Genomic DNA, 26,238 nt, shown 5'->3' with positions numbered 1-26,238 from the left:
CAGAACGCACCGCCCCGCCCCACCTCCCCTGTGGCGGCGGCTCTTGGTCCCTTGCAGCCCTTCATTGCTTCAAGTGGTCCTGGTCCCACCTCCAAGCCACGCACCTCCCCACGGCGACCCCTCAATGTCGGGTCACATACAACCCCGAGCAGAGGGTACTTCCTCCGCCCAGCCTCAGCGCCAAAAAGATGAGACCGTGGTCAAACGCAAATTAAATTTGAATAGCAGACAAGTAACATGAATTAAAATGTATTGAAGAAAAAGGTCGTGTGCACCAAATGTCATGTGTAGCATAGAATTAATATGGCCACACGGGTTCTTTAGGCCCAACGGGTAGGCAGGAAGGCAGCCGAATTGCAGGTATCGGGGAGACAGTGAACGCAGTAGGGTCTGTCTGCCTGCATCACCTGACAATTCTGCAGGAAAGGCCACTTTGTCGTCTTCAGTCTCTGTTCCAAGCTGCCCCATCTCTGACACACACGTGCCTTCTACACAAAAACACATGCACACAAGTCTGACACATTATCATGGCCACCTCCTCTGTTCTAACTTCATTTTGAAAGAAACTTCTAAGTGCTCACTGTTTTCCCAACCACCACGGGCCAGACCCCAAGGACAGCAGACTCCGTGGGAGCTTGGGCATGTCCGCTCTCTGGGCGGAGGGCCCTCATGGTTCCACACCCACGTGCAAAGTTCACATCACCCCAACCCCAGCAACGTGCCACCTCTGCCACTGTCCCTTCCTTGCTGGTGGCAAAGGCAGACAGGCCTCGGACTGCGGCTGGTGGGGGGCCCGGGGCAGGACACTCACTCCATCATAAAGTTGTTGATCCTGGTGAGCAGCACCGCTGTTTCTAAGCCTGGGGAGGGGAGGGGGCAGGAAGGGGGTGAGCACGGGAAAGGCTAGAGGATGAGGAAAATGACGAGAGCGGAGGACAGTCTTACCAGTTCTCTCTCTCTCCTTCTTACACGTCCTACAGGGAGAAAAGCTTCCCGTGGTGAGTTCAGCCAGCTGCAAGCATGGCCTTTTCACCCTGGTTTCCACAAACTACTTTTCCCAGGTGCAAGCTGATTCAGTGTCTGGGGAAGGGTCTAAGCATCTCGAAGGGACCCACCAGACCAAACCCCACAGCCCAGGCAGCACGTCTGAGTCCGAATCAGCCCCATCTCCAGGCCCCGGGGGAGAATAAACATCCAGAAAGCGGAGGCACGAAGCACTCACCCATGGAGGAGAAAGGTCCACAGAAGCAACAGGGTAGAGATGCAGTTGGTAACGAGCCACATCATTAGGTAGGTTTGTGGGGGCTGTGGGTAGGGAAGGCCCTGTTGTTGGTCGGAGCCCCGCAGGTAATATATGGGGAGGGGGAACGTAAGGAAGAGAGGGACAGGTTAAGGAGAGGCAGGGGTGGGGAAAGACAAGGAGGGATGACAGTGTCAGAGCCCTTACGATCAGCCAGATGGGGTAGCGCATCTGCTGCAGCAGCTGGCAGTCGTTGGTGGTGACCGAGTCCACCCCCGCGCACCAGAGCAGGGAGAAGAGCCAGGCTTTGTTCACTACAAATAGGTTCACCGAGACATTATCGTGGTGCAGTGCCCTGTGGAGGTGGGGAAGAAACGGGGAGCATCCAGAATCGTGGGGCACAAGGCGTGGGACGCAGCCCGTCCGTGCGTGAATCTACAGTGTCACCGCCAAGGCGCTCTCAGCGCCACATTTGCGCGGCAGCCCCTGACCCAAAGTGACTCTCTTTGCATATCGGAACTCTGTCTTCCAATAGAGGCCACCTGCGGGGGCCTTGCTTTGAAGTATGGGGCCTGCACCTGTGCACGATATCCTCGCAGCTGGCGTGGACCAGCTGCGAGTAGAGCGAAACCCCTCCTACCTTCTGGGCACCCTGCCTGTGTGACGGCAGCCCCGCATCAGGTTAGTCTTGGCAATGCCATGTGGCCCCGGTGACTCGTTATGCATGAATGTTCGGTCAAAGCCCTGGGCTTGTTCACGTGTTCCCGACGATGCTACTGTCTCGTCGCCCGTGTTTGTGCAGGCGAGCTGCTCTGGGGCCCCGGATGTAGGTCTTTCCATCTGTCCCCACTGCGTTTCATCTCGGCACCTTTAGCCCATCATCTCAGCACTTAGGCCTTTCAGGGCCTCGATTTCATTGTTAGTGTATTTGTTACCAATTCACATCTTTTGGAAATGCGATCAGCAGTCGATGTTGTCCAGGACAAGGCCGAGGCGAGGGCCAAATCTGATGTCCTGTCTCTCTCCACAGTGAGAACTTCGGGAAAGGTCCTTGAAATATTTGTGATCGCTGGGCTGTCATTCAGTGCACTTTTTTTTTCTATTTGACCCCAAGGACCTTGGCAACTGCATGGTTTGAGGTCTATCCTGTTTAATGGCTGGGTCAGCTTTCTGGGTCCCAGCTGACATCTGCAACTCTGTCACCTCTCCTCCCTGGAGCCATGTTCTTTATCTCTTTAGTGTAGAATAAAAGCTAAAATCCTTCTTGTGGCCTACGAGGGCCCACCCAGTTTGGGCCCCTGTCTATCTCTCTGGCCTTGTCTCTGTCTTGCTCATGACGGCCGCAGTCCCTAGTCTTCCGCAGCTCTGCTCATTGCGACCTTCCGTCACCCATGGGTCTCAGCCCAGACACCACCTCTTTAACCACTCTTCCTAATGTGGCCCCCAACCCAACTGCGCTATATTACACGTCCCCGCTTTATCGTGTTCATATTGCTTGTCGGAGTCCCACACGCATGTATTTTGTTCCGTGGTTTCTGGTCGGCCTGTTTCGCCTGTACACCCAGAGCGTGCGCTGGAGCCTGACACGTGGGAAGCATCTAGATAATACCTGTCACGTGAGCAAATGAACGGATGGCGATGCCATCCCTGTCCTGGCTCGTCCCCATCGTTAAGCCTCACGTGACGCCCTCAGCTCCCTCCCTCTGGCACTCACTTGATATCCGACAGTGGCAGGTCTTGGTAGGGGAGGTTGAGGAACTGGGGCCTCTCGGTGCTGTCGCCTCCCCGCTGTCCGTATATCTGGCGCATTCCGGGTGCCCGTTGTCGGACATTAGCCCGGTCTTCATCCGGAAGCCAAAGGATCTGTGGTTCGGGAGGATGGACTTGACGCCAGGGAAGGCCTGGGGGTCCGGGGGGCGGGCGCAGAGCAGACAGGTGTGACCACAGAGTGGGGTGGATGAGCTAGGCTGGGACTGTCACCGTGGCCTGGGGAAGGCGGGGTGGCAGCGGGGTGGAGGGGCGCGGGGGGCGCAGGGGGCCTGGCAACATCACCATGGCTTGCGGCACCCTTGAACTCAGCACAGCCTCCAGCGTCTGGTTCACGAACGTGTCATGGTATGTGTGGTTTCGCGGGGGGCGGCGCAGGTCGAACATGACGGACAGGTTGAGGTCCGCGGCCTCCTTCAGCAGCTCCGCCAGCGTGGGCACGCTCTGGTTCCCCGCCTCTTTCTGATCGTGCGCTGACAGCGTCTCAGCCCCCCAGAAGGGGCGCCTCTGTAACATTAGGAAAGTGATCTCCACACCAGAAGGAGCCTCCAGGCCCTTCCCCCATCCTTGCCATTGTGGGGTCCAGTATCCACGCACCTGAGCCAGGCTGTCTTTCTCCAGACCCTGTCACACCTCAGTCTGTGACCCAACCTCCAACCCTCCCAGGTTGCTAAATTTCTCTCTCCCGTGACACTGTGGTGTTTTGACACCTTGCCAGCTTTTACTTGTTCCCAGTTTGCCCGCACTGCCATCCCTCCGAGATGCCATTGCCAACCCCTGCCCGTCTCCTCTCTGCACTGGGTAATCAACAAATGACCTTCCCTCCTCATCAGTGACGTGGGAAAAGTGAGCTACTAGTATTCACTGCACGCCCGGCAGTGTTGGAAGTGTTTTCTGTGTATTCACCGATTTGATCCTCCCCGAATTCCTGCAAGGCACTGTCATTGTTCCCATTTCACAGATGAGGTGAGTCATCCCAGAGGGACTAAGGGGTGCTGCCCAGCCTAGCACAGCTTGGAAGTGACGAAGCCAGGATTGAAAGCCACAGAGTCCTCCGCTCAGTGCTCTGACATGTCAGTGTGTAGACTTAAATGGGGAGAAGCAAGTCGCAAAATAATCCGTGAAGTGATCCTACTTGTGCAAAATGAAAAGCATATATACGTATACGTGTGTGTGCATATATGTGTGTGCATGCATGTGTGCGCGTGCATATGCATGTTCAGAAGATGTACCCAAGTGTTCACACCGATTACCTCGCAGAGCTTGGATTATAAGAAACTTGCCCCTTTTCAGGTTATTTCTCTAATGTTTTACGTTTTTACAAGGAACATCTGTTGCTTTTGTAATTAGGAAAACAAAACTGAAAAAAAAATGCAGTGTCCTTTGGAATATACTGCAGTGCGTGTAGGAGTGAAGTCACCACCTCTGGGCCTGGTGCTGGGAACATCGACAGATAGATGACCAGCCTCTGCTCCCTTCCCGGCCTCGCCTCCTGCTACACCCCGAGTGTGACCTCGCGGTGCCAGCCGGCTGCCCTGTGTTCCCTGGGAGCACTGCCTCGCACTTCTGGGCTTTGCCCGCACCCTTCCCTCCGACAGGAATTCCCGTCCCTGCCTTGCCAGTCTCAGGCACAGCTCTGCTTTGGTCTGCCGAGCCGGAGTCGAATCTGTGAGCCGGAGCCCTCCCACACCCACACGCCAAACGCCAAATGGTGACCTCCGTCTCTCTCGTCCCAGTATCACGTCATTATCACCCTGGGTTTATGAAGAGGAGAGGAGGGCGTGAGCCAGGGCAGAGACTGCAGACCTCGCGCCCGCCCGCCTGGACAGGGCTCAGCAAAGGCTTATCAAGAGTGAACTCTGCCCCCAGCGCCCCTGCAGGTGGCAGGCTCTGCCCGGAGGCCATACTCACCTCCAGGAACCAGGCCCCGGCATTGAGTTTCTTCAGTTCAGCCCAGGAGAAATCGCTGCTGTGGTCTCTGACTCGGGCTGGGAACACGGAGGCCACGTCTGTGGTCCTGCTCAGGTGCTCATCGTGCATGAGGAAGGGGATGCCGTCGGAGCTGAGGGCACAAAGCATGTGAGGGGGCCGAGCCCGGGGCTGCCTGTTGCTGTCCGGAGCTGCCCTGCTGGGCCTCACCCCCAGCCTCCCTCACCTGACCATGACATCCGTCTCAAACACAGCAGCTCCACATTTGGCTGTCTTCCGCAGGGACATCAGGGTGTTCTCGGGGGCCAGCTGGGAAATGGGATTGGTGAGGAGGTTGCAGGGAAGGCCAGGGCCTGGCCAGTGCACGTCCACCCCGCCTTGCCATTATTCTGCCCCCCGCTCACCATGGGCGCCCCTCGGTGTCCCACCAGTGCAGGCTTGCGGGGTAGGTTTCTAGGTTCCATGATACAGGGCGAAGAGATGCATAGGGGTACCAGGAAGATGGCCAGGACGACTCCAAAAAATAGGACCAGTAGCATAATCTTGGGACCTGTGGGAGCGAGGGACAGGCTATGGAAAAGGGCGATGGGTGAGTTCTCGGGGCAAAAAGCAGGGAGCAGGCGCAGGGAGTTGCACGGCAGGAGGCAGGAGCCTCGAAGGACCGCGCGGGTGTGTCTGGGGTGGAGTCGGCACCTCTTTGCTTGATATGGTAGAAGGTGTCAGCCACGGGCCAGGACAGGAGGGTGACGCCAGCAACTGCTCCAATGTGAAGGAAAGGGGCTGTGGCCTGTGGACGGTAGCGGGTCAGGAGGCCTCTCCTCCCTAGGGGCCCTCCCTTTCTCCTCCGAGGACCTGACTTTTGGGGTTCGGAGGTCCTTGCAGTCTTGGAGGGCCAGGGAGCAAGATAAGTCCTGGGGTTGGCCACAGACCAAGGCTCCCACCTAGGCAATGGAGATCAGACCCTCACCTGCAGTGACAGACGTAAGCTACGCCACTCCTGCCGCCATTGGATGTCCAACCCAACGAGGCCAGCGGCCACAAGAACCAAAATGAAGATCAGCAGCACCTGGGGGACCGGGATCAGTGGGACTTCGTGTGCACCCGGGCGCGTGGCTATCAGGGGATGGCCCCTCCCCCTATGGAGAGAGGCCCAGTGCCTTCCCCGGACCCCTCCGCTATCTTTCTGTCACTCAGCAAATATTGACAGGGCTTCGGGTCCTGAGTTGGAGCCTTGGGACAGATTAGTGAGGTCCTTGGCAAATAGCCAGCCAAGTGCTGGGCCCAGCGGCCCCCTCCAGCTCCCTCCCCCTCACACTCTACCTTATGGACACTGTGCAGACGCAGAGGCTGGCCACAGAGCCGCAGGAGTAGGGCCAGGAGCTGAGGGCACAGGGTGGTGGCAGTAATGAGGCACCAAGAGGGGTCGCTGACCTGGGCTTCCCAGGCTGACACCTCCCTCCTCCCCTCTCCTCAGTGGCCAGGGTGAGAACCAGAGTAGATCCGAGCAGAGAAGAAGGGCCGAGACAGGGGTCAGGCCAACGCCACACCCCCCGGACCCACCAACAGCATGGATGCATATGTGACCAGTAGAGAGATGACCAGCATGAATGCCAGGGACCAGTCCATCCAGCGCCCCAACTGGCGGAACAGGAATCTGTGGAAGGGGACAGGGGGGTGTCCGAGTCCGGGAAGGGGTGTTAGCGGTGGCCTAAGGGGAGCTGGGCTGGGTGGACCAGAAGGAGGACTAGGAGGGAGTGAAGGGTGGCCCTTCGTGGGGTGGCAGGAGAGCCGGGCACCCGGGGGGTAGGCGGGGGGAGTGGGTTGGCATGTATGCCCTGGGGGCAGTCCGTGACACACTCGTTGAAGTTGTGCAGGTCATTGAGAAGGATGAGCCCGATGTACAGCCAGGCCACGCAGAGGAGGAAGGTGAGGGACAGCACTCCGAACCAGATACAGTCGCACTGCAAAGGGGCAAGAGAGAAGGTTGTGGCCATCCACACTTCCGGCTCAGAATCCCCAACGGCTGGCAGCTCAAGGGGCTTCCTGCCAGGCATTGGGCTGCTCTGTAGGCAACTCTTTCCATATTTGAGGGAGCTTTGCTTTCTGGGAAGAGAAAGCACCCCCCCCACGGCCTCTGCACACACGTGGCCTCTTTCTCCCCTTCCAAGCGGCCTGTGCCTTGGACTTCCGGCCCCCCATCCCCTGTCCACCTTGCTGGTTCGCATCCTCTCTTTGGGGAATTTCCTCCAGTGGCAGCTGTACAGGCAGTGGAAGCAGCGGGCCCAGGCAGAGCAGCAGCGGGGGGACTCAGCCATGGTGAGGGCCTGGGGGAAGTGACACTCGGCCATCAGGGACCCTGGCAGAAGGCGGATGGCAGCCTTCCTCCCAGTGTACCTGAGGAGCCCAAGGGAGGAGTAGAGACCTGGGATGCTGCCCAGCGACAGAGGTTACAAGGCGGGCCCCGTGTCCAGACTGGGCGAGGACGTGGGCAGAGCGGTACCATCTCCAGGGGCTTTTTTCCCCCTTTAAACTGGACACCCGGGCAGTGGGTGGGACCCCCAGGAGGTCCAGCCTATTCGCACGGAGGATGCACACGCGCTCTCTCCACCTCTTCCCCATCTATCCGCACGCAGCTCTGGGGATGGGGTGTTTGCCCAGGGCGGGGCGACTCAGGTGTGGGAGCTGAGGCAGATGTGGCTTGTGCTTCAGGCGGCCCCTCGTGGAGGCTGCCATCCCAGCACCCAGGAGTAACTTGAAGCAGAAGTTCGCGTTCTGACCTGGGGCTAGGGAAGGCCAAGCTAATTGGCCAGTTGCTATGGATACAGAAATTGCACACACCACAAACCCCTGAATGAAAGATCTTGTCTACCTCCGGGGTGGGGGGCAGGGGGCTTGGGCAAATAAGAGGAAGACGAGAGGAGCAGGTCACCTGTGTCACCCCCAGACCTGGAAAATCTGAGCCGTGTGGCGCGCTGGTCCAATCAGTCCCTTCCCGCCCAGTCATCCCCCCACCCCAGCCGGGAACCGGTCTCCCCCTCCCCCCTTCAAGGGGCCCCACCCTCTGAGGTCACTTAGGTGGAAGTACAACAAATACAGGGCAAAGGTGTGTGGGGGGTGGTCATCTTAAGGCAGCAAATCCGTGTACTTTGTGCTTTTGGGTCAAGCTGCAGCTGAGCTGGCTTACTGATCCCCAAACTCGTCTGGGTGTGTGATGGTGATTCTACAGGAAGGGGCGTGATTCGTGTCAGCATTTGTACATGCGAGCGCACTGGCACCTGGCAGTACGAATGGGTTTTTAGGTGACTTTGAGTACGTAAAGAACCCCTGGGTACAACCCTAAGTGTGTGCTGCCTGAGGGGTGTGACTCCGTGTCGTCTCGGCTCCCCTGACGCTGTGCAGTCTTAGTGGGGTGCACAGTGGCTGGACCCCTGAGAGGAGGGAATGTGTGGCTGCCCCAGAAAGTACCATGCTTATCCTGTGCTTCCCTTGGGACAGGAGATTAGGCTCGGGCGCCAAGTGCTAGGAGGCTGGAGGAAGGAAGCCTCCCCTTTCTCTCTCCCCGTCCCAGAAAAAAGCCATCCCAAAGGGAGGTCCTTCCTCTCCCCCCGGGACCGGGGTGTCATAGCCTGCCTTGGGCTCCGCTGCACCCCCTGCCTCCCCTCGGGTCCTGCCCTGTACCCCAGGCGCTGCCTGCCGGAGTCCAGGGTCAGGTCTGAGCAGCCTGGGAACCCCAGCCAGGGGGACCGCGCAGCGGCGCTGCCCTGTCCCCGCGCCCCATCACGCCCGGTCCCGCCGGTCGGGGCCGCCCGCGGCCCGCGCTCCCGCCTGCAGCCCCCGGCCGCCCCCGGCCCTCACACCTTTCCGCAGCGCAGCTCTGCTCTGCTCTCGGCCGCACTGCTCCGCTCCCCAGCCACTCTCCGACTTCTCTGCCTCCTCCCTCCTCAGTCCTCGGCTCAGCCCCACCGGTCAAACAGGTGGGGCACTGTTGCCACCTACAGGAGGCTGTGCGGGTCCTCTCCAGAGGCTGCTCTCCGGCCAGTACCCGGCCGGGGTGGGACGATGGGAGGGACGGCGGGGGCCGGGGGGCGGGGAGGCAGAGCAGATCTGCTTCTTTACTCGCTGCCGGCCAGTGGGCTTCGGGTGAGGAATTCCTTTGTGCAACCTTCCCGGTCCCTCTGTCCCTCCTCCTGCTCTGCTCAGTCACTGTTGGGGCTTTGTCCTGGCTCAGGGAGCTGACGGCTGAGAGTACAGGGCAGGTGGGAAGCCGAGGGGAGGTGACCATGCAACTGTGCAACTTGGCAGTGAGGAGAAGGGGCCCGGGCAACACGCTGGGACAGGGCGTGTGCGTGCCGGGAGTCTCAGCATCCAGCGTCGCGCTTCCTGCACGCACACCCTTGCTTTGGCCACCTCCATTCCCTCGTGGGTGCCACTTCCACTTCTGCAAAGTGCATTGGCAAGGGACAACTGCAAGCTACTTTCTGAACTCCGGGCAGCAAGTTGCCGTGTTTCTGGGCCAGGGGTCCCCATTCCCGGGTGACACCAGCAGCCTTCTCCTCCCCGCATCACCCCAGACAGGAGATGTTCCTTCAGTGCTGTCTCATCTCCAAGGCCTCTAAAGTGTCCTTCCAAGAATCATCTGGGGGAGTACAGGGTGTCAGGGTTACACGATTTTGTAAGATGAACACACTGTCAATGTGAGAAATGTTCAAACCTGTACTTAATTGTTATGCGTTTATTTAGGCGATGCTGACGACAACTGCCTGGAAGCAAAATCTCAAGGGACTGAGAACACGCCCTGCAGAAGGGCAGTTTCGCAGCTTATTTCGTCCATTAGAGTCAAGGGAGGAGACATGAGGGGGTCGCACCACAGCCTCTGGTGGGAGATTAGGGGGGCGGGAGAAGGCACAGGGGGAACTCTCTGGGACTCGGTGAAAAGTCACACGGAGGGACATACTCGTACATCAGTAGGTGCGGGAGGGTTACCGTTCACAGCCACAGAGACACAGAGACGGTATGTGGCCAGGGAGATAACGATGTGGCCTCGTGTTTCGGTGTGGTGGGCGTGCCCGGAGGGGTCTGCAGGAGATTAGCCGACCTTCCAAAGGTATGTTATCTTAGATGCACAAAGACAACAAACAGGCTCATTTAAGTTAAATATTGACCTTTGTCAAGGAAGCTACAGGCCTAGGACATGAGGACCCACTGGGTCCAGGTTTTAGTTAGAGATTCTTACGTTCAGACCATCCTCTGGGGTTACTTTCGGTCTCTGGGTTTGCAGGACCCACCATGCGAGCCGCCCCTGAGCTCGTGAGCTTTAGTACATGGCCCCCTCTCAGTCACAACATACACAAGATGCTGTGACTACACCCTCTGCAGGAGAGGGCTGGCTAGCACTCGGAGTCAGCTTGGCACTGAGGCACAGGACTCGGGGTGCGGCGAGGCCTGGGGGCTGCCTGCCTGAGCTTCCCTCTCTACCTGTTGCTGATGTGGCGTTTCAAAGCCGGGGCCAGTGCACTGTCGCGCAGTTGGCGGGAAAGGGTGCTTTCTCTGGGGATAAGCTCGCTCCCCCTCCCCCACATGTAGTGGCTTTAGACCAGTGAGGACGGCGGCCCTCAGCCTTCCCATTGTATCCAGGGCTCCAGCTGGCAGCGGAGGCTCCCTCGCTCCCTCGGCATTAAAATGCAAAGAGGAGCAGGGCAGCTTGCTGGCAGGAGGCCAGGGAGGGCCGAGGGGGCGCCTGGTGTTCTCGGGCTTTCGCAGGCCGCCCTTAGCTTTCCTTTGTGTGGCTCTGGGGCATTTGAGAGCGGTCCTGGCTTTCATGTCGTGAGTTCTGGGGGTGCTTCAGGAGCTTTTGACTGGGGGGCCTGGGACTGAGAATGCGCGGATGAGGCTCAGGGCCGGCCAGCGCCTCGGCAAGCTGTTTGGCATTCCAGGGCTGAAGCAGAACTGACTCTAATGCCTGGTCGTCAGGGGGAGGAGAAAGCGGGCCGCGGGCGTTAGGGACAGCCGCCGCCTCTGCTCCCACGGGCCGCTTCGGTGTTCAGACTCGGGTTCAAGTCCTAGCTCACTCCCTCACTTTGTGACTGGAGGTAACATACTTAGCTTTTTTGTGTCTCGCTGTCCTCATCTGCAACATAAGGACACCCGTGCACCCTGAGCCTTTCCGTGCGGAGCAAATAAAACCGGCAGGTGCCTGGAGACGCTTCGTGAATGACCCCTTCCTCCCTGGGCTGCAGGCCGGGCAGGCTCTACGGTGGCGGGCAGGCCGCTGGCCTTGCTACTGTCATTCCGATTTCCCAAGGTAGCAGAGCACCATGCAGATTGGGGGCAGAGGCCTGCTTCAAGGGTGTGAGGCCTGGCTAGGCTACTGGGCGGGGGGAGCGGGGCTGACGAGCACAGGCCACAAGGGCACTTCTCCCTGGGGCCTAGAAGGATCTTTCGGAACAGCAGAACTAAGATTTATTTATTTGCTTAACATTAACATGTTAAAAGATTTCATTTACCTCAGCTTTATGGAAGACAGTTGACAACACTGTTCAAAGCTTCATGTCCAGAGACATCAGGGCAGGGTGGGCCCCGACCCCATTCCTGGGGCCCCATTCCTGAGACGGGGTGAAGGGCTGGGGCCATTTAGCTGAGATAACCTAGAGACGAGGCAGGCTCGGCCTCCACCCCGTTGGGGGGCAGCTGTAAGTGCTTGCAAAATTGGAAAGAGCTACTGTCCTGGGGACTGGCTGCTACTCAGTCCGCAGAAAGGTCAGTTGGTTCTCTCTTCAGCAGGAAGCTGAGCGCCCTCCTGGAGAAGAGAGAGTAGTAGTCGGGGCCGAGGGCTGAGGGCCGGAGGGCTGCAGGCTGATGGCCCATAGCCGACCAGGGTTCCTCCCCCTTCAGTCACACACTGTCCCCTGGAGAGCATCTCCCAGGCCGGACCGGGGCAGAACCGGTGACCCGCGTTCAGTGGGGCTCCTCTTCGATGGGGGAGCAGCCCAAGAAGAAGCTGGTATTGCTGGCCAGCGCGCGCTTCTTTTTCTTCCCCAGCGCTTTATTTTCTTGAGGTTCCGTTGCTGCAGGTTTCGACTCTGGGAGGCCAAGGGAGGAGGGCGCTGGCGCGGGCTTCGACAGAGCCTCGTCGATGTCGCTCATCTCTCTCAGGATCTAGGGAGGACAGAGCCAGGTGTGCCCGGGCCCCAGCGCGCACCCAGAAGTACAGAGCGCCCGCTGAGACTGCTGGGTGGCGGGGAGCAGACCTGAGCCCGTGGCCCCTGCCGGTTCCCAAGCGGCACGTGAGCCTCGCCCCGTCGCCCCCGCTCTCCGTGCGAGCGGATGCGCACACGGATGCGGACGCCGTTGGCGACGCGTTCGGGGCCACTTACCTTGCTGTTGGGAGTGGCACACACGGGGTGGAAGAAGCTCAGCCCCGGTGTCACCTCCGTGGGATCCTCCAGTTTGAAGGAGCCTTCGGAGTCCTGGGCCCGCTCCACACTGCCCAAGCTATCCTGAGGATCGAGTACACAGCCCATTAGCAGGCCAGCCCCTGGGGCTGCAACCCTGCTGGGGGAGGTCACAGCACTCTACGGCAGCTGCGAAGGCAGAGGGCTAGGTAGGACAGTGGCACAGGACACACCACGAGGCGAGGTTGCAACAAGACTGGGCTGTGCTCATTTCTTTGATAAACTTTCCCCCTCTCCGGTCTGCAAGGCCCTTTGGAGCACCTCTGCAGGGGGCTGGCTGTCTGTATTCGTGAAGTGGCAGCGGTGGCCTAGGTCGCTGGTTTGTACAGCGAAACGCCTACGATGAAGCCCAGCGCGTGGACAAGTCAACGATCAGGCGCTTCGGCGATGAGCTCTGCTCGCGGGCATTCCCGCGCGGCCGCCACGGGCCTCTGGACTCTAAATCGACAAAAGCCACAGGAACGGAGACTGGTCCCTGCTCCTTCTATGGTCCTAAGTGCTCTGGCTTGCATTTTAGTTCTCTGAGGGCGACCTACGTCACGAGGCTTTTTAATGGAAAACCCAGGGCAAAACTGCTCGCACGTAGATGGATGGTCACTAGGCTGAGCTGGCTACAATGACTGTGTGTCACATGGACAGCGGGGTGAGGGAGCTTTTGCTCGGGCACAGGCCGGCGGGGGCCGGTCCGTGCGCCGACCTGGCAAGTTTCGCTGTCCTCAGTTTGTCGCTCCTGGAGCACGGTGAGGGCGGCTACACTCAGCCTGGCTCCCTGCAGCAGCTGCTAGAAATAGGAAGTTCCTGTGGGTTTTTCCTGTAGCCGTGGAACAGCTGGTTCCCATGGAGAAGGGCTCAGTAACCAATTGTCAGGATGTCAGAAGGATTAGTGTCCTTTCTGGAAGCTGCTACCTCAGCACGTGGCCCCTGCAGTTCCAGTCAGGCCTTGGACTAGTCTGATCCTGCACATCTAGGAGCCTGCAGACACCTGCCTTCCTGTCCCTCATCCATGCCTCACAAGCTGCACAGCGGCTTTGCAGCCAAGGCTGGGGACAGGAGCTGCGTACTGGGGATTCTCTGGGGAGGGGCTGTGTGGCAGGGGGCAGAAGGACCGAGAAGGGAAGGACGGCTGGAAGGGCAGGAAGGGCCGTGCGGGAGAGGCCGGCTTTCTGGATGAAGGGCAGCGGAAGGCCTGAAGGGACGCGGAGGCCACCGCGCTCACCCTACCTGGCCTTGCTGACGGTTGCGACACTTGGCGGGCTCACAGCTGCAGTCCCCGCCACAGTTCGACTTCTGTCTCCGGCACCCGCACTGCTTATTCCCACACCAGCCCTTGCAGGAGCACTGCAAAACAGGTCAGGAGAAAGCTACGTCACCGAAAGAACTAGAAGGCTGGTCGAAAGGGCCTTCCCTCCATTTGCAGGCTGTTCGCGGAGACGTGGCAAGTCCCGTGAACCTGGACGCACTTCTGCCTCCTCAGGCCTCCCTTCCTCACGGAACAGTGATCACCAAGAACCAGAACAGACTCACTAGAATGACTAACAAACCCATTTTTTGGGGGGTGGTGGGTAGTATACCAGTCAGATCAGACAGGCCCCACGATAACGCAGGGCACACGCAAAGGCTCTCATGACGATTCTCTGGCCATAGTGAAAGCCGGCGAGCTGGCTGGTCGTGGAGTCCAGGGTATCTGAGGGCTGAGCACTGTCGCTCCACGTCGTTATGTCTACCTAATCGTACTCTCGTCCAGGTCACATTTCTACAGTTTGTCCATGTCAGCCTCAGCACTTTAATCACTCAGCGTTTGAATCAATCACTGATGATATGAAATAAAATCATTTACATTTGTATAGCACTTTACAGTTTTCAGAGTACATTCATATGATACACGGATACTAAATCTCATCGGAATCTCATAACTGGTCTCTGAGGCAGGCACATTAATCCGCTGTGACAATGACACAAAGCTGAGAGGATGATTAATATATAAGACAACAATCACATTCAAAAGTATCGCGGCAGGCTGGAATCCTGCACCGAAGGGAAGGAAAAGTTACAACGCAGATAAAGGCAAGTCCGCCATGGATGCTCCCCTTGAGCCAGTCGATAAAATACAGGGGAGAACGCTTGGCTTAAAAGCAGTTTGTGTGAAAACGGCCTAAGGATTCGCGGTGTCCTCAGGTCCCGAGTCCACAGTGTGAGGTGGCTGTCAGGCCTCTGTCTACTGTGGCCTGACCCCACTTGCCTCGCTCCCTCCCAGGGCCAAAGTCTCTTGAGTTAGGTGCTTATTATTCACATGCATGTCTTTTACCACACTTTTTGTCATAAAAAAATATAAGGGACTGTCTTACATGTTTTCCACCTTTCTGGATTCTTGTTCTGTGAACACACATAGACCTGATTGTGTTCATTTTCGCTGCGTGAGCATGCCGCTACGTATCCTGACCCGTCACAGTGCCGGGCACAGCTGAGAGCTCTGCACGTAGTACAGCCATCTGATCAACAGGCGTGTTGCCCTGTGGACACGTTCAGGAGTTCACGGTGTGTACGTGTCTAGTAAAGACAACGTTACATAAAAGAGGCGGTGATCGGCATCGCTGGAAGCCATTTTAGAAAGAAGTGTGACCATTTGGCTTGGAATGGACAGGTGGCAGAGCTCACAGAAGGATGGATTAGTCAGAAGCGACCTCAGCGACCATCTAGAGCCCGGTGCGGTGTGCGAAGAATGCCTTCCGTTTCATGAGGCCGATGATACTGCCTGTCCTCAATGTCTGGAAACAGTGCCTGACACACAGCTTGGTGCTCAAAGGTTCGTTGGATGAATAAAGCTTTTTACATACCGAGGACTATTTCCTTGCTATAAATTCTTATGTGCATAATTACTGGGCCAAGAGATAAAAGCATTTTTAAGGCCTTTGATGCATATTTTCATGTTGCGTTACAGAAAGGTATACCACACTTACACCCCTAATCGCAATAGACCTGAATGACCAGCTTAGCCATACTTGTCCGCACTGGACGTTAAAACAACAAAAAAAGATCTTTGCCTGTTTGAATGAACAGACCTATGCCATGTCCTAGAGCTATGTCACCAGGATGACACTGACCCACTGGCTGCCGTAGGCTGGGTATGGTCCTCTGCCCAATTATAAATTCATCTACCTGCTTCAAAACTGCTATCACCCCGTGCGTGTGTCTCTATTTTATCCGAAGGGTGACAGTATGACATGGTGCCTGAGAGGCTGTCATGAGGGAGAAGAGTTACTCTCACCTACCTGGCCAAAAGCCATCGGCATGATTTACAGGACGGCAGATGTTAGCTGAACTTGCTAATGGTTATGGATTACGACAGGACGCCATGTGAGGCTCCTCATGACTAGAGATTTCCAGCCAACGCAGGCTAGAAAACAGAAGACTCGTGACACACAGGACAGATGCAGCCACATGAATGCCGTGTGCGCTAGCTACTGTCCCTCACATCAGGACACAGGTCAGAATGCAAGGGAGGAAGCGTGACCTTACCATGGACAGACATAACCTGGAACACATGGGTATGTGGTGTGTGTGTGTGTGCATGCGTGAAGGTATCACAACGGCTGGCAAGCCACCGGCATGTCCCAGCACCGCTGGGACACCTTTAAGCCTGTGGTTTTCAACCCCGATCGCACATAAGAGGTGTCCGGGGCGCTTTTCAAAAGGGCCAGGTCCCACCTCAGATCAATGAAATTGGCACGGCTGGAGGTGGGGTCCCAGGTCCCTGTGTCTAAAAGCTCCCTTGGGGATTCTAATGTGCGCCCAGGGCTGAGAACGATTGCTTTAGAGTCTGTGATTCGTCTAGCACTGATCTTGGTGTTATTTTGTATCTCAGAATGATAAGATCTGGTGAAACTTTGAACATAAATGACACCGGCCTAGGAACTAGGAGACTTGGGCTCTAGCCCTACGTTTCACACTTGGAATGACCTTGGACAAGTCACATCATCCAAGTTCATCTCCATTCTTTCATCAGTAGAGACAAGAATACCTACTCCCTTTTTTCTGTCAAAGCGGACAACGGAGAATATTTGTAAAATGCTCACGGCGCTTCACTAATAATACCTGCATGCTGCTTTCTCTGTCACAAGGTGATTTGCACACATTCCTTCTTTTAACTTCTCAGACACCGGATGGCACCGCATGCAGGTAGCATTAGAAAGCCCCTTAACAGCGACGACAACGGAACCCATTTGTACAACTTCGACTGTTCCTTTGACTCAGGATTTTAGTGCTGGAAAGGCCGTGTACATTTGTTCTACTCTACCCCGTTCATTACACAGATGAGGAATCTGAGGCCCAGGAACATTAAGTGACTTGCTTAAGGCCATCCCACTCAGCAGTGGCAATCCAACGTTGCCATTCCTGAGTAGAACTCATGTCTCTCTGCCTTTAAGCCACTACTTTTTTAAACCACAGCACACGGTCTGTCCCTCAGCGTGTCCTCAGTACACGCAGGAAGCTGACTTGCACGCATTAGCTTCACGGTAGCCACCACTTCGCCGTCTGCCGCTGTCCTCTTCGCACTAAGCTAGGGATAATGCCAGCCCGCTTCGGCCGGCTTGAAACAATGGGGACCAGGGTGGCTTTTGTGCAAAGTGTCAAGGTGGACGGCGAATGTGTCCACGGGCAGCCTGACCCGAGCATGCGCAGCGTCCACGCACTGCGAGGCCACCTCAAGGAAGAAACTAGATTGCGTGGCAGCTTGTTCCCCTTCAAGGCCAGTTACGGTCCCTTCTCAAGTTATAAAATCAGGGGAAAAGCCAGAAAAGGCTCATCTCTGTTTTAGACTTAGGATTTGCCATCGGTAGCAAATACTGTTTACTTGCAATTTTTCTTACGCTTACTTATGTCCCTTTTGGGCTTGTAATGAGCTTTCCCCGATGACAAGCACGTCCGCATCGGCTTCGCATTCGGAAACGCCTCCCCAGGGGGTCAGGCCGTCAGCCTGCGTCTGTGTGCACTTTGCAATCTGCATGTCTCCAACTCGACCACAGCAGAGAGTCCGGACATGTCTGTTGAGTATGTGAACCAAAGTCGGACGTATTTTGCCTCATTTCCTCTAAGTGTCCCCAACCCTCAGTCCCGCCACTACTGTTACTACCAAGGCTTTGGAATATGCTGTCCACTGTGCCAGCAAAGCCACGGGAGCTCCTGAGAGGAGCCGCACGGGCTGATGGAGTGGCAGCGGCCGTCTCTTTCCCAGCATCCCCCTCGACCTTCTCCGCTTGGTTTGGCCCTCCAGTCATTCTCCAAAGTCCTCAGTGCGCCTCGCTGCGACGCAGACGCTGAGGTTCCTCGCCGAGTCCTGTTTTCCCATTAGATTACAAGCTCTCTGAGGCCAAGGATGAGCCCTTCGTCCCACTAAGAGAACACGAGACGTTGCGTTCCTGACGACTCTTGCAAATGACTCAATGCCACCATGACCATTTGTCATGACTTGCTTCTTGTGGCTTTCTGAAGCTCACCTCTCAATGTGGGGCACAACTGGCTAATGAAATCCTTCTAGGCAGCCAGCCATGGAAATTTGTGACCTGCCCTCTTTAACTAGAATGTGGTTGCAGGGCACAGGTGTGTGCGTGTGGGGGTGGACCATGAAATGCATATTTTAACATAAAACACCTGGGTTCCATGACTCTTTAGGACTGTCACTGTGGAAGTGAATAAAGCATGCCTCAAAGCCAGGATGCTCCAAACTAGCCTTAGCTCGGCGTGTTTGATCTTAATTAGTAGCCTATCAGGCAAGGAAGAGAGAGTCTGCACTCAGCTTCTGGTCTGCTAGGACCAGGATGCGGTAGAAACAACTGGATACGGCGTCCTGATTTCAAGTCCTGACTGCCACTTGGCTTTGTGATCTTGGGCAAGCTCATTTGCCTCCCATGGGTCTCATATCCATCCTTAAAATGCAAATGATAAATACCACACTGGATTTTTTAAGACAATAAAAGGAGATAACATATAAGAGAATGGCCTATAAACTGTAAAGTGCTATAAAAATGTGAAGGATTATCATGATCACTTTGGAATCACTCTCAGGACATGGTCCAGAACACTGCTACCTGTTCAGACTGGTAAGAACCTGCAACATGACAACAGCCATCCGCACACACCCCTCACAGGAGCCAAAGCCTCCAAATGGGTGTAAGGGTTTGGGTACGGGGTGCGGGGCTGGCACGTGCCCGCTGGCCGTGAGGACGAATGACCAGAACCCGACAGAGGTGAGAGCCGCCTCCTACCCCGTGCACGGTCTTCTTGGACACCTTAACTAATTTTGTTGGCTTCCATTCTTCATCATTCCCGTTGTCACCATCGCTGTCCTCAGGCTCATTCACAGAATGTTCTGAAGTGTATTTCAGGTCCTCGATGTCCATGCTTTGCTCCAGGAACTTTTCTTTAAAACGGGAAGGTTTTGGCTAAGAACAAAGGTTTGAAATGGTTATTTAATAAAAATTAAAAAAAAAAGAATATGTGGACCCTATCTTCCCAGAGCAGAGATTTCAGATTCCCCCGCTTGGCAGTACGCAGCAGAAGAAAGTCTCTTTCACCTTTGGCCCGAAGGCCTTGAATCTGGAGCAGCGTGCGGGAGGAAGCAGGGGCCCGGGGCGCAATAAGCATCTGGGGACGGGAGGCTACACACGCTCGCGTCTGCCCCTCCCTGGCTGTTGCATCAGCCTGGACGTGGCCCACGGTCAGCCTTGCGGGCAGGTGGACGGCCTATTTCAAGAGTGTACTAGAGCTTTATTTGGAACTCCAAGATATCGAGATTTGAGATGTTTACCTGTCCACCTCCTGTAGAAGGCGGTTTTAGCACACTCACTCTGAACCCTGGCTAAGCGAAGGTGCTGCGGGCACTGAGCAGTTTACCTTAGGTGGGACATATTCGAAAGAAGAGTCTGGAGATAGAAGGGTATCCTTAGGAAGATGAGGTTTCTGTTTGCTGGCTACTTGGAGGAGGGTCAATTTCTATGTGAAAAGAAGAGACAAAGGGCAGCTTCTGGGAGTGTCCGTGGCTAAAAGAGAGCTTCCTGGGCCGCAGTCCATGAGCCTGGGGACCAGCCAGGTTGGCTGGCGGAGCAGCGCTGCACAGAGTGGTATCCGCATCGGAAAAGAACAAATTAAAGAGCGCCTGTTTATACCGCTCTGAAACACACGTGACCGTACCGCACGGAAACTCAACGTCGACCTCATGGCGTGGGGCCACGATGTCCTCCCACTCAGGGTCACTGCCCAGAGCTGGCCTCAGCTGCAACAGGGTCTCCTCAGCCCCGTTCGGTGGGCGGGAAGCTGTCTTACCTGCTTGATGATTTCATTCTCCCGGAGAAGCTGCTGATTTTGCGCGCACACTTCTCGTATCTTCTCCAGTTCTTCATCCTATTTCCAGAGGGTGCAGTGATGGGTGGGATTAGGGGGGCCCTGCGTGTGGGTTCACAAACGACTCACACAGATGAAAACGCACTGCCACCAAGTTGCTGGCAGCCACTGGCACTGCGAAAGTGCCCGATCCCCACCCGTTCCTGGGGGTCCTGTAGGCCGGTTCTAGCAGAACTGTGGGCTCCGCCTGAGGCGCCTTCCCTATTGTCCTGTTCTCTAGCCTCGACCCCTTCATCAGTCGGGATGCGGAGCAAGAAACCCGTACGGACAGCTCTGGTTCTCTGAGATCTACATATGCTTTTGTTCAGCCTTCTCGACACATACGAGGCACTCCATTCGCTACTCTAATCGTCAACCTGATGAAACCTCCCGGCACTTAAGACCACCGGATTCATGCATACGATCTTAAGTAGTTTGGCTCTGTCTTGGATGGGAGGTAACAAGGAAACCCTGGAGACCGGTGGTTCAGGAAAAAGATTCTAAGTTAGAAAAAAACAGTGCTCTGACATGCTACTGAAGGGCGTGGTGTTCTCAGCCTCGGGAATAAATTCAGACCTCAGGCGTTTTATGAACATGTCCTGTCTCAGCTCAGAAGAGCCGGTTCAGGGAGAGAGAGCTGAACGCCTGGAGCATTCTACTGGAGGACTGAATTCTGTCAACTGTTTAGAGCTCAGGGCTGAGGGCAAAGCACCAGGAGTCCTCAAAGTCCAGTAGAGAGTATGGACTGTCACTTCTGTACCAAGAAGGTCACTCCATGTGTGGCTACATCCTAAACACCCCTAAATTGCTCAACTAGGGCCCCAGAGCAGTAGGTGACGACTGTGCCGTTAGTACAGGGGTCTGAAGCAGATGGGCTCTCTGCTGGGCCCGGGAAGCCACCTTCAGAGACCCGCGGCCCACCGTCGTACCTGACACTTGAGCGTGCTCCGCAGCTGCTGCTCCTTTTCGCTGACTGACTCCTCCAGCTGCTTCTCTGCCATCTGGCTTTGCTGCAGCTGGCTGAGAAGGTACAGCACCTGGAGGAAGGACACGCCGATGGGACCGAAGGAGGAAGGGGATGAAGGAACTCCAGCCTGGTCTGAGCGGGGGTCCAGACGACTCCTCTGCAACTCAGCACCAAGTAGAGGCTACAGCCGCCATGTTTGGCAGCCATGTTGCTCTTATGTGAACACTGGAAGCTATGAGCCGTTGTCACTGCTATGTGGCACCTGAGACAGGTCATTTCTGTCTCAGGTCTCATGTGCAACATTTGGGGAAGACCACATGGTCTCCTGAAGGAAACTCTGCACCCCGACTGTTTTTCTGGGCCGACAGTGGCGGGCGGCGACGGCTCACCGGCCAGCCGGCGCCCCGTGCCCCTGCGCACCTTCTCCTGGTGCTGCTGCTCCACCCTGACCAGCTCTGCCTGCAGCTCCGTCTCCACCTCAGCGCAGCGATTCCTTTCCTCAAACAGCATCTTCTGCATTTCGGCACAGCTGGCCTTGTTCTGTTTCAGGATGCTCTCGAGCTTGCTGACCTGGATTTTGGAGGAGACCAGCTGGAAGGGATAAAAGACGATGAGTTGATCTGGAGAATGGTCACCTTTCCCTGCTCGTTAGGCAGGAAAATGTCGCCATTCTTGAAATGGACTGAGGAAAAGTTCCTCCACGTCCAAGTCCGTTCTTATTTTTTCATGTCATATGTCATGTGTACCATTGACCAGTGACAATGCCACCCTAGCCAAGAGCCCACCCTTCTGCTGAAATAGATAACTCAGAGCTAGAAGTCACCACTCAGGTCATTTAATCTCTTGCTCTGCCTCAAAGCAGGAAGAAACCTAACATGAACAGTATCTGACAGCTCCACATTCTGAGATTTCAGAAGTGCTTCCTTAATTCTAAAGAGAAATCCACACGACACACCCTTACGGCCAATTACATATCATGTCAAAACTCGTAGACAGCATTAGCTGACATTGCAGATCGGGCTAGATCGATATCATGCGCTGGCCTACTTTTACATTCTCCACTGGCCCAGATGGTGAGCATCGCCAACACCAGCACTCAAAGACAGTGCCAGATTTCTTTAGGACGACAAGTCTGTCAACCCAACACAAAATGTAGAAGGGACGGCATTGCTCAAACTTGCAGAGTCGGGGACTGTACGCTGCCCTCAGGTGAAAATACCTCCATCACCAGAAGTGCTCGACTTACTTTCTCTGGTGAAAATGTAAGATGGCAGATATTTCAAGGTCAGCGAAGATGGAGTTTCTTTAAGATGGGTCTTTGTATGTCAAAGATGATTAGGTTTTTTTCTTTCTTACAGTGCATCTTACACTTTTTGAATGTACATCTCATAGGTGTTTTAAACAGCAGTATAACAGAACAGTTTATGTTTAACTAGGGGCCTACTATGGCCACCTGATCTTAATCATAACACAAACACGAGCACTTGCTCTGTGCCAGACAAGACAGGTATCAATTTGCGAGTCATATCTTATTTTTCTAACCGCCTGGCCTACACCTGCTCGCATCAACCTTTACCCATAAAACTATTTCTCGACTAGTGTCGCTGTGGTTCCTACCATGAGAAGTGGCAATAACGCTATGACAACATTCTAGGCTAGCATCATATTTCAACCCACCAAGCCGGACCCCCCGCTGCTAGCAGGAAGGGTGATGTTTACCTCTCCAGTTAAATATTTCAGGGCGCACTTGGCTTCCAGGATGGTGGCGATGTTCTCCCAGCGCTGCTTAGACCTGTCTTCGCTTTCTGCGTCCAGCAGCTTCTGCTGTAGGTCAGCAATCTGGGCGCTCCTTTGGGGAGAGAAACGGTGGCCTTAGTGCTGGTGGTCTCAACACCCAGGAAAGGGGCAGGGCTCCGAGGAGAGACTTCACACAGTTCTGTGGAAGGCGGGGTCCCTTACGGATCCCACAAAGAATCACTTAGCCAGCTGCTTAGGACGTGTGCGCAGCTCTGGCACTGTCTGGGATCCTGCCACACGGAGAAGCCAGAGTCTATGCAAACGGTTTCATTTGATTAAATACTGGTTGAAACAGAGGGATCACATGGGGCGACTTGAAAAGATCTGTAGCGGGAAGGCTTTTGTTGTACTTTGTCGACTGCGATGCGACTTTGTCATGAGGCCACATGAGCTCAGATTGTGATATGGTGGCTCACCTATGCAAGGACAAGAATCGGGCTGGAGACTGGAAGGCAAAAAAAAAACTCAAAAAGAACAAACAGGTAGATGCTCTTTGCCGGAATGGAATACCAGATCGGTACCTGCGGCTGGTGTGGTGGGAGGTGATCTTGAAGTGCCTGCCATAAGACCGAGACGTTTCTAAGAAGACTAGGTACCCCGACCCTGGTTATAGCTTCCGGATACTCTCCAATCAACCATGGCCTGAGACCAAGGTCTACACGGTATTTCAGTTTCATTCCTAGCTTCCTTCTCACAGTTGCTACGTGCCCAGCGAGAGGGAGCATGCCAGCACGTGCTGTAAGGAAGTCGGGAACCCAAATAATCTAACGCACCTATGGCTACGTACAGCACTCAAAAGTACAACTGAGGGAAAAATGAAATGTTAATTTACTTAATAATCTATCACACATTAACATATTTTATGAAAAATGAAATAGTGAGCAGAGTGCGACTGTTTCACATTTTTACGGAGCTCTATACTGTCTGGCTTAGCAGAGACAGCTGGACTCTCACATGTCCCGCTGCATGTAGCATTTTGTGACGTGCTCCGGTCGATGTAAGTGAAGACAGTCTGGCCTCCCGAAGGTGTACAGGTGGACAAGGAAAGAGGTGTTTCGCTAGCCTTTTCAGATAATTGGATATTCTTCTTGGAGACTATACTAAAACCCAACAAGTGGCAGTTCTTTAAAAGTTAGTTGCAATGTGGAATCTGAAACCATTATTAATCAAGTTTTATTACTTTCTTATATTAAAATTCATCGCAACCAGGATGGATCTTTTACCCATCCATACATGAGTCTGTAACCTGTCATTTGGACAATGCTGTGTCACGCAGAGACTCCAAGTGTGAATATATTTCATTATACGATACAAAAAAAAATCACAATTCTTACTATCACTGTGGGCCTCATCAGAAAAGTTATGGAGAACTGTCAAGCTGATGGGCAGATACACGTTTTCCAAAATTCTATCTTTTGCTTGAAAGTTCAAGTTTCATCTTTGGTGACAAACACTGTCAGCTGCTTTCCTTGAAGCGACAGGCTCACTCCGTTCTTTTTCGAGAAAACGTCCGCCAGGTCCCCAAGTCTGAGTAACGCGAGTCTGTCTGCCAGTCGTTCGCTCAGTGGAAATGCTGGTCGTGTGGACAGAGGCCTGCCGAGCTCGGCCCTCGCCCGGCCGCGCCGATGCTCTCCCGGGGGCCACCGTCACGCTTCCGCACGCGGCGCGAGGGCGTCGTGCGTCCCTCCCGCCCCGTCACTCGATAGTAAGAAGTGCTGAACGCGAGGGCCGAGCCTGCGTGGAGGGATCGGTTTTAACTGCTTCGTCGCAGTCGTGCTTAAGCAAGACTGGCCTGTTCTACTGTGAGTGTGCGGCGGTGAGGTGTACGGTGGCCACTATACAGGTCGGCGCCACCGCTTTGGTTCACGCTAAGGTGTCAAAGTTCTGTCCACTGTCGCTCCTGCGCCACCATGGCAAATAAGGTCTTACTGCTAGGAAAAGTGTTTGGACCGCTCGGCCCGCACGTGAGAAGCCCAGTCTGATGTGTGGTCCTTTCCAGTAACAGGCTTACTTTTCTGGACTGCCAAGACAGACATGCATAAAATAATTCACATAAAGGGAATGTCTATGGCCTGTGACACGTGACGGGGTGCCATCAGTTCTGTGGCAGCTTGGGATTGTCGAGGGACGGAGAGTCACGGAAGGCTTCCTGGAAAAGGCGGCCGGAGCACTCTGCACCATTTCCACATGCCCCTCCCTGCCTTCGCTGACAACTCGGGTCCCTTAGCTATTTCAAAATTTAGTGTAAGCCTAAACGACCAGCACTTAAAAAAACAGGCCTGACTTGGAGCTTCTGCTCATTTCTGCAGTGTAAAGACTCTCGCCAGAACCAAGGATAAGCTACGGATAGTTTGCGACATTCCTGCCATTTGAACAAATGATTGCTTCCAGCTGAGAGCCAGGGCGACGCTCTCCATCCCTTCCATATGTCCCACCTGCTTCCAGACAGACCAAATGCCCTCAAAGGCCTGCGGGGCAGTAAAGTTCCATGATACTAAGACACTATAAACTCTGTCAAAGTTCTGTTCCTTCTGGAGGTCACGGATACTTCAAAGACAGCCAGAGTCATTAGAGAGGCTGTGAAGCATCATTTCTGGTCTGGCAGCCGGGACGGGAAGACGTTCAGTGGGCACTTCTAACATGCCAAGTACTGTTACGCACTTTTCCTACGAACCTCGTTTAACGCCCCTAACTCGGCCTGTGTGTTCTATTCTGCCTGCTGTGCTGACGACCTCCAGAGGTCTCCTCCTCCTCCGTGGCTGCTCTTCTGGTTGTTTTGGAGTCGGCGAGCCCAGGTCTGGCAACCCAGCTCTATAAACCTTTAGCCTGAACTTCGGTTTAGACCGCTGAGGCGAGGACAGTGACACGTACCTCGTAGGTACGTCCACAGGGAAGGACTGAGGAGAAAACGTACCTAAGGTGTCTAGAAGTCTACACTTCAAAAGTCGCTACTCTCCGCTGTTTCTCCACTACCTCGAGCTTTCCGCTCACTGGCCCGACAGGCTCTATTTTGAGTGCAGGTGTCCATTTCCACAGCGCCCCAGAGACGGGCCCGTTACCTGAGTTCCATTTCGGTCTCTAGGCTCTCGATCTGCTTTGTGAAGGAATCCTCTGAGTCGGAAGCTTGACCGTGCAGTTCAGCAAGTGAGAACGTGCGCCTCTGGGAGAAGAACAGTGGGGATGAGGGTGAAGGACCAGCAGGAGACGGCCCTCCAAAGGGTGCGGCTGATGATGGGTCACGAGTTCTCGCGGGGCGCTTACCCGGAGCTTAGGAGGTGGGTTCTCCCCAGAATCCCTTTTTTCTTTGAGCTGAGCCAGCTCCTGAGCCAGGATCTTTCTGTCATCGAGAAGGTCATTCAGATGGCGTCTGGCTTCCTCAGTGCTGACCATCACCTCGATTTCATTTGCAAGCCAATTCTAGAAGAGAAAATGGTGACATCGGCTTATGGGCGAGGAATCCCTGGCCCACGGGCTAGGCTCATCTCCAGACTTCGAGCCTGAGAGACTGGGAGTGAGATTTCCATTCATCCCTATACCCGCAGGACATTCCCATGGTGAATAGCCTTTAACAGTAATATCCCAAAAGGTCATGAGAAAGAGATTTTGTACAGACAATCCTGCTCCAGTACCCTTCTTTCTATGTCCTCTGTCTTTACCTTCTCTGTGTTCTCCTTAACTTTTGCCCTTATCTAGTCACAATACAAAGCTGA

The 26,238-nt window shown here is 55.0% G+C and overlaps 2 protein-coding genes across 6 annotated transcripts in view; both read right to left on the bottom strand.

The window, feature by feature from the left end:
* Positions 1-277: 277 nt before the first annotated feature.
* GDPD2 (glycerophosphodiester phosphodiesterase domain containing 2) lies at positions 278-8,981 on the bottom strand. 3 transcript variants are annotated; one of them, XM_016132631.2, is made up of 17 exons: positions 8,794-8,981; positions 7,147-7,260; positions 6,794-6,897; positions 6,497-6,590; positions 6,257-6,316; positions 5,904-6,002; positions 5,630-5,723; positions 5,341-5,486; positions 5,163-5,245; positions 4,919-5,069; positions 3,293-3,514; positions 2,955-3,103; positions 1,448-1,595; positions 1,223-1,305; positions 946-974; positions 812-860; positions 278-488 (listed from the first exon to the last, which is right to left on the bottom strand). In XM_016132631.2, exons 2-17 carry the CDS (start codon positions 7,249-7,251, stop codon positions 443-445), a joined length of 1,662 nt encoding a protein of 553 aa, XP_015988117.2. In that variant the 5' UTR covers positions 7,252-7,260; positions 8,794-8,981; the 3' UTR covers positions 278-442. The 3 variants fall into 3 exon arrangements, 2 of the variants coding, with proteins under 2 accessions (XP_015988117.2, XP_015988118.2); XR_001595316.2 differs by having other exon boundaries at positions 450-488; positions 1,448-1,554; XM_016132632.2 differs by lacking the exon at positions 278-488 and having other exon boundaries at positions 808-860.
* A 2,391-nt stretch (positions 8,982-11,372) lies between these two features.
* The window catches only part of KIF4A (kinesin family member 4A), a 74,542-nt gene continuing 59,676 nt past the window's right edge, over positions 11,373-26,238 (bottom strand). For 2 of the 3 annotated variants that reach the window (XM_016132625.2, XM_016132626.2), the window contains exons 21-31: positions 25,790-25,945; positions 25,588-25,688; positions 22,451-22,580; positions 21,152-21,322; positions 20,694-20,801; positions 19,708-19,785; positions 19,279-19,377; positions 18,651-18,827; positions 13,609-13,725; positions 12,310-12,432; positions 11,373-12,091 (exon numbers count right to left, since the gene is read on the bottom strand). In XM_016132625.2, the coding sequence (XP_015988111.2) occupies positions 11,891-12,091; positions 12,310-12,432; positions 13,609-13,725; positions 18,651-18,827; positions 19,279-19,377; positions 19,708-19,785; positions 20,694-20,801; positions 21,152-21,322; positions 22,451-22,580; positions 25,588-25,688; positions 25,790-25,945 (1,461 nt within the window). In that variant the 3' untranslated portion in view covers positions 11,373-11,890. The remainder of the gene's footprint in view (positions 12,092-12,309; positions 12,433-13,608; positions 13,726-18,650; positions 18,828-19,278; positions 19,378-19,707; positions 19,786-20,693; positions 20,802-21,151; positions 21,323-22,450; positions 22,581-25,587; positions 25,689-25,789; positions 25,946-26,238) is intronic. The other variant, XM_036226815.1, reaches the window with a different exon arrangement.

This window comes from Rousettus aegyptiacus, unplaced genomic scaffold, assembly GCF_014176215.1.
Source record: "Rousettus aegyptiacus isolate mRouAeg1 unplaced genomic scaffold, mRouAeg1.p scaffold_m13_p_9, whole genome shotgun sequence".
Lineage (NCBI taxonomy): Eukaryota > Metazoa > Chordata > Mammalia > Chiroptera > Pteropodidae > Rousettus > Rousettus aegyptiacus.
Note: the sequence above shows the minus strand (reverse complement) of the source record. Positions and strands in the feature narration are given on the sequence as shown.